The following is a 7,905-nucleotide window of genomic DNA, read 5'->3' on the forward strand; positions in this document are numbered from 1 at the left end:
ACAAAAACGTGATGTTTTTAGAAGAACGTTTAGAACATGAAAAGTCAAAAAGAAGTACTAAGTAAGGATGTTACACTAATCAAAAGAACATGGTGTTGCATTAAAATCAAACTCAAATTCTACCCTTACAAGAATGCGTGTGTATGGTTGATGAAATGAGTCAAACCAGTACTGGCAAAGGCTTTTAAGAAAAGGTGTTATAATGGTGCAAAAGTTGCATAATCTTGTTACATAATTTGGTAATTTATTGACTTTCCTGGTCCATACAGTGTATACAGAAAAATAAAAAAATACGAAACTGTAGCCTCTATTTACTGCATTATATCTAAGTCCTAAGATATTAAACTATCACCAACAGCTTACGTACACTCCATCTCATAAATGCTACATGCCCAATTCTGTGCTTATATGAAGACCCCAAATGGCCATAAGAAATCGCCCACCTCCTTCTGTCTGCAACTGCATCATCTGAAACTCCTTATTTCACCTCTCTCTATTTCTCTCTCTCTCTCTCTCACACACACACACACTAACATTAATAGTATTGTCATATACTATTTTCTGCAATGGAGTTGGGAAGCATACTGCACTTTCTTCAAGACAAGACCATTTTGATCACTGGAGCCACTGGTTTTCTTGCCAAAGGTATGTCATGGTGCTAACTCTCCCTTTCTGTGTTTCTGCAACCTTTTTTTCACTTTTTGTTCAAAAGGGTACACAACAATGGTATGTTACATACAGTATTTGCATGATATACTGTCATGATGTTGTACTAATGTCAATGTGTGTTGCAGTTTTATTGGAGAAGATATTGAGGGTCCAACCAAATGTTAAGAAGCTCTACCTTCTCTTAAGAGCTGCAGACGCCAAATCTGCAACTCATCGCTTGCACAGTGAGGTAAATGCACAAGATCAGTTTCTGCTCTCTGCAGTTCTTTTTTAACCTTTTTCTCATCGTTTTAAGGATCAACTTCTATGATTGTCATAAGCCAAACTAATTTAGGCTTCAAGTCGATACGTAAGTGTTGAACAACATCTTTTTGGAAACTGAATGTAACTTTGAAGAACTGCATTATTTAAACATTCTACTAGTAAGGGTATATATAATAGTTGTCACTTGTCATAATATAAGTAAGATCGTGACTAATACCTCTTAAATTTTGTTTTTTGCTGTAGATCATAGCGAAGGATTTGTTTAGGATATTAAAGGAAAAAGTGGGTGTACATTTTAACTCTTTCATCTCGAAAAAGTTGACTCTGGTGCCTGGGGACATTTCTCGTGAAGATTTAGGAATTGAAGATACCATTCTAAGGGAAGAGATTTATGATCAAACAGATGTCATCATAAATTTAGCTGCAACAACTAACTTTGATGAAAGGTATAGTGTATATATATATATATATATATATATATATATATATATATATATATATATATATATATATATATATATATATATATATATATATATATATAGATATAAATAGATATTAACACTAAAAGTTCATAGCCTTTTATATATCTGTTTGATGTTTTTACTGTCTCACCCTAACTATTATCTTCTTTAATTTAATGTAAAAATTGCAGGTATGATATATCTTTGGGTCTAAATACCTTTGGAGTTAAGTATGTGATCAACTTCGCCAAAAAGTGTGCTAAACTCGAGGTTCTTGTGCATGTATCAACAGGTTGGTATCAATTGATGACCATAAATATTATCAGTAGAAAAAGATAGCATACTTAGGATCACGGGCACAGATTAATTTATCAAATTTAATATTTATTCTTGCTGCGTCTTACTTGATTTCAGCCTATGTATGCGGTGAGGGAGGAGAAGAAGGGCTCATATTAGAGAAACCTTATCATTTGGGTGATTCTCTGAATGGAGTTTCTGGATTAGACATCAATGCAGAAGACAAGGTGGTTCGTGAAAAACTGACCGAGTTACGACAACTGGGGGCCACAGAAAAGGAAATTAAAGAGGTTATGAAGGACTTGGGTATTAGCAGGTTTGTCAAAATCATTCTAAACTGTTTGTAATTATTCAATCAGCTCCTTAAATGTTTTTTAATGTTTCAAAAGACCCAAAGTTTTTATAACTTTTTTCTAAGTTGTTAAAGTTATTTCAACATGTGTAATGGTTTTTTTTTTTCTCTCTCTCTCTCTCTCACACACACACAAACGACAATCTGCTCTTAATTAGAACATTCCCACTTCAAACCTAAAAACCAAATCTAAGATCACTGATTGATAAGTTTAGTTTGAATATGGTCAACCATGAGATTTCTTTTCCTTGTCCGTGACAGGGAAATAAGTGTTTCTGTAAATATGCAAGACCAGCAGGATTCTTTAGTTGATTCAATTTTCATTAAGAAGTGAGTGTGGAATAATTCAAAGAAGAATATAATCAATTTTATGGTCATATAATAAATAAATATGTAAGTACACAGAAGTAATAGAAAACTACGTAAGCTGCAACTACCTACCAAGAATACAAGATTAGGTTATACGTAGGGTCCTTCTGCTCTATACATCTTGATTCACCAATCCTACACATTAATTAGGTCGCCAATGACTTGTTAAGTCATAGTAGGAACACACACAAACATATTTTAATATATTTTGAAACATCAAAATGAATGTTTATCGGTATATTTTGAAGAAACACCATAAATAATCTCATGGAAGCAAGAAAACTAAACTATGTTGTCTGAGCATGAATGGAGTGTGATAAAATAGTTTAGTATAGGTAAGAGTGTGAAAGTACGTGTAATGAATTAATGTGGGGGTTGTTTGGCTTGGTCCATTAAAACCTCGAATTGATTTCTTACCAAACACGACTAACTCAGCTTTTCCCTATTGAAGAAGAAAGATAGGATGAAAGATTTTTACATGGGAAATGGAGAGTGATGTTAATCACAACGGTGATTCAAAACACGAAGGAGAAACAGAAACATAAATTGACCTACTAAACCCACCACCCTCTTTCATTTATGGTTCTTTCATTGATAACCTTTACACGCCATCACGTGCTCAAGGGTCATCTCCAAAATTTATTTTATGATGTTACAAATCAGTTCGAAAATGACTTCTCACATGCATCTTTTCCTCACTCATACGGATGAAATTAAATAAATTCAAGATTTCATTTTGTTTTACTTCCAACTTTTTTTTATTTATCTTTGAACATCACCATCTTTAATGACTAAGAAACATATTATATTTACTATGTTGAGTCTAAAAGAATTTTTAACTATCTACTACAACTTTTTCTTAACTAAATATGTTTTCATAGAAATCTATATATTATCTCCTTTTCAGGAAAGAATCTAATCTAACATATATATGACGTAGGTCAAGCTATGGTCATTGTCGAGTTGCCTAAATTACTTTCACCCTATCTAATACACAGTTACTGAAAAATACTAAAACACGTATATATAATTCTATTATGATTTTATGAAAATAGAAAAAAATATTGTCACGATCATGTATTATGCTAGTTGGAATTCGTGACATATTATCATTCTTTTCCAATTTCTTTGCTTTCAAAGGCATGTAAATTGGAAAGGGTGTTTTTGCCTTTGATATACGTATTAATACAAATACACCTGTGACCTTATTTTTTTTTATATAATTATTTTCCTCAGATAAACTGACTAATAAAGAGTTTACATTTCCTTTGTTTTGCTTTTAATTCTAGTCATTCGTAAAAATTATGTTTAATTAGATTTTGAGTCTTTGTATATTTTTATTGGAGGTTTTATTAATTTATTTTTGTTTATTATATATTCAAAAAATTTATACTTTAATTATATTTTTGTTGCTTAATTTTTTAATTAAATGATATAATTATTATCTAATTATTTTTCATTTTGGTATTTTGTCTTCACATGATTAATTTAAAACAATATAATAGAAGAAAAATAATAAAACAATATAAAAATCATGTCAATTAATGAGAAAAATCAAACAACAAAAAATAATTAAAAATTATAAAATTTTGTACTAACTGGATAGAAAAAAAATTCAATAAAGCCTCAAATGAAAATAAAGAAATTTATAAAAGATTTAAAACTTAATTAAACTTAAAAGTTAAATAGTAAGAAGTTGCTTCACCCAAATACAACCTATAGAGTTAATCAGTACCAACATAGAAAGACTCCTTTGAGAAATAGTAGAGTCTATCATTCTTCTTTGTTCTTAAATTAAATATCTTTCAAGGTGTTTTTACTAAGTATACGTTTACTGTTTACAATAGATATCTCTAATTTGTGATTGTTCCACAGTGAAGTGGAACTTAACCACACATGCACACATAATATATTTTGTCATCAGTAAAAAGAAGAAGCATATATATATATATATATACTATTTTTGTGCAAAACCTTCATGATAATTTCTGATCAATCCATAGCAGACACAGACAGTGATTTTCAGTTGGTTGTGTATAACCTATCAGGGCAAAGTTGTATGGATGGCCAAACACATACGTATTCACGAAAGCCATGGGAGAGATGCTTGTGGAGCAACTAAAAGGAAACTTATCCGTTGTGATCATTCGTCCTACTATTGTTACCAGCACACTCAAAGAACCTTTCCCTGGTTGGGCAGAAGGTGTAAGGTAAATCTTTCTTCCAATTTCTCTTTCAACACATTCAAACTATTTACATAATTTATGCTATGTGAGTTCTGATGGAAAATTTCTTGTATTTTTCATCTGGGGTGTTGCTTGTATCAGAACCATTGACAGTTTAGCAGTAGCCTATGGGAAAGGAAAATTAACATGCTTCCTTGGAGATCTCAAAGCAATTATTGATGCGGTGAGGGTTCTGTTGTGATTCATTTATCGTTTATCTCCATATTCTGATCTCACTCAACATCTTTCAATGAGCAGATACCAGCTGACATGGTGGTGAATGCAATACTTGTGGCTATGGTGGCTCATGCAAATCGTCCCAGTGATGACGTTATATATAATATTGGTTCTTCTGTTAGAAAACCACTGAGATACAGCAATCTTCAAGACTATGGCTTGAGATATTTCACAGCAAAACCATGGATAAACAAGGATGGAAGGCCAGTTAAGGTTGGCAAAGTTACAGTATTGGACAACATGGACAGCTTCAGAAGATATATGTTCATCCGCTACCTCGTTGTGCTGAAGGTAAACGTTCTTCTAGTAATAATCGATGATCATCACTGAAATTTCACTGCAAATTTTTACAATCTTAAATCTTTTACTTGTATAGGGACTTGAGCTAGCCAATACTGCATTTTGCCAGTATTTCCAAGGAACATATCTTAATCTCAATAGGAAGATCCAGATCGTGATGCGGTTGGTGGACCTTTACAAGCCCTACTTGTTCTTCAGAGCTGCGTAAGTGTAGATTACCTTCATCGTCGTAGTAAATGTATTTAAAGTCTATTTTTAACCCGTTTTTGTTTAAAATATATGTTAACAATTACAATCACCAACGTTACATTGATCAGAAACAAGAAAGTTTCTGTTTCATGCATACCCTATAGAGAACGTTTGTGCATTTATATGTAAAAGTATGTAAATGTTGTATATGGTATGAACTAAAAGAAAATGAATGTTATGATACAGGTTTGATGATATGAACACAGAGAAGTTGCGAATGGCAGCAAGAGAAGGAGGAGTGGAGAGAGATTTGTTTTACTTTGATCCAGAAGTGATAGATTGGGATGATTACTTTTTGAACATCCACCTTCCTGGTGTTGTGAAGTACATTTTCAAGTGAAATTATAATTGAAGTGAGATATATATATATTGTTAGAGTGAATTTTATTACTATGATAAGAAAAAATTGTACTAGATGAGTGAGATGAAGGTTATGTTAGAGTTTGTGAAGGGCAGCATAAATGGTGTTAGAGCTGCTAAATATGTTTCAGAAACTTTGATAAAGTGTATCAATATATTTTTCAATCATATATTTTTAAATTTACTTGTCTCTTACAATAAGTAAGAGTGAGTATCTGATTAGTAAACAAATGGTTTTTCTTTCTACTTTCTCTTTTCTTACTTTCTTATTTTACTTTTAAAAGATATTCCTTCAAAGCAATTTATTTATTGGTTATTTAATCTAGCTATAGTAAAATTTCAAAAATATAAAAAATCGTATTACATTCATTATTTAATATTATAAATAGTTGATTTTTAAAATGTAATGGATGATTTAATCCATGCAAAATAAATCAAAATGAATCAAACCACTTTTTATTAGTCAATCTTGAACTTATATTTAAAACAAAATTAAAACTATATTTTTAATGCTTTCGAAACTACTTCTGAAAACATTTTATAAAAATTATATGGATGAATTGAATTCCTATTCATAAAAAGGTTATCAATCTATAAATTAAAATTTTAATTTAACTTTTAATAGATTAAAATAGATTCATTAATTTCGACTGTTCAATTGATTATAATTCAAAGTAAAATTAAGTGATCGATAATTTTTCACATTCTAATATAAAGTATAATTGATGGTATTTTTTTCCTTACACTCTCTTTGTAGTCTTTGTTGGTGTCGTATTTTTAAGTTTTGCAAAATTATAAAAAATTACCGTTCATGTAAAATAAATTATTTGTTATATTTTCTAGTTTTCCTTTTCCAAATAATTTGAAATGTTTAATAAAATAAAAATAAAAATATAATTGAAAAAATGTTACCTTGAAATGAAAAAAATGAAATAAAAAGGATACAATTTCTTAAAAGAAAAGTAACTATTATATAAGAACATACTGTTTTTTATAAACTTGTTTCTACCATAATTAAGTTTTAAATATAAGAATATTTTCAATTGAGTCTTATTAAATATTTTTAGATGTAAGAAATTTTAATTAGACTTTTATTGTTTAATTTTATTCATTAATTAGATTATATGTATGTTATTTTGTTCCGACACTGAATTTTTCAATAAATATCCATAGAAAAAGAAAAAGGGTAAAGAAAAACAGTTGGTCCAAATCTGAAAAGAAAAGCAGTCCAAAAGCTCCCTGGCCCATATGCGCCTGAGACAAAAGTCTCGAAAGAAGCTTCTGGTTTTCAGAAGCTTGTTGAGTACGTTCAGCTGCAAGGGCGAGAGGGAGAGCGATCTTCGACCAGCTCCGGCAAGGCCACCAGCGGCGATGATGATGGATCGAAAAGAGGAGATCGGAATGGGTCACGCGTGACAAAGGTAAGTACTTCTTTCTTAATCAATGTTTACAGAGAAGAGAAAATGAAATTATATATATTGTTTTTTTGAATGGATATCAGATATTAATTCAGAAGCTGGAATCCCTTATATAGGGACCGGTAAGCCCAAAAAGGCTCCTTTCCTAACAAACTACCAGAAATAAAACAGAAACATTAAAACATTTAATAAGGGTATAATACATTTCTTTTATAATTTAAGTTTAGAAATTAAATTATTTTTAATAAAAAAATATATCATGCAGTGTCGGCAACTGCAAAAATTGATGTTGCACGTTCTCAATCTCCTGGAATTACCAGTACCGATGAAAGCTATAACTGAAAAAAAACGTACTTAATACAAAGTTGACAGAAAGAAGAGTTCTAAAGAAAAAGTGGAACATTAGGAGCAATTTTAATGCTCCTCTAACAGCTTTTAAACTAATAACTCTATGATATAATTAATATAAGCATCAAATAATATTTTAAATTAATAATAACTTCTAATATTTCACGCTTTTATTCAATAAATGATTTACAAAACCAATTTTATACATTTATATCATTTCTAGAATTTCCATCAATCTCCATTGTATAGTGTAATCATAGTAGAGAAATGAACTAATTTAATTTTAAAAACTATATAATTAAAAATATCAAAGGTCATTTATATTATAAATATATCAATGATTAATGAAATGA

At 30.2% G+C, this 7,905-nt stretch overlaps 1 protein-coding gene across 1 annotated transcript; it reads left to right on the top strand.

The window, feature by feature from the left end:
* Nucleotides 1-352: 352 nt before the first annotated feature.
* LOC108340771 (fatty acyl-CoA reductase 3-like) lies at nucleotides 353-6,017 on the top strand. Its single transcript, XM_017578340.2, has 10 exons — nucleotides 353-645; nucleotides 795-898; nucleotides 1,177-1,379; nucleotides 1,589-1,689; nucleotides 1,812-2,010; nucleotides 4,464-4,625; nucleotides 4,743-4,824; nucleotides 4,899-5,168; nucleotides 5,254-5,381; nucleotides 5,613-6,017. The coding sequence occupies exons 1-10, from the start codon at nucleotides 567-569 to the stop codon at nucleotides 5,764-5,766; spliced, it is 1,482 nt and encodes a 493-aa protein (XP_017433829.1). The 5' UTR covers nucleotides 353-566; the 3' UTR covers nucleotides 5,767-6,017.
* Nucleotides 6,018-7,905: the final 1,888 nt, after the last annotated feature.

This window comes from Vigna angularis, chromosome 5 (genome assembly GCF_016808095.1).
Source record: "Vigna angularis cultivar LongXiaoDou No.4 chromosome 5, ASM1680809v1, whole genome shotgun sequence".
Lineage (NCBI taxonomy): Eukaryota > Viridiplantae > Streptophyta > Magnoliopsida > Fabales > Fabaceae > Vigna > Vigna angularis.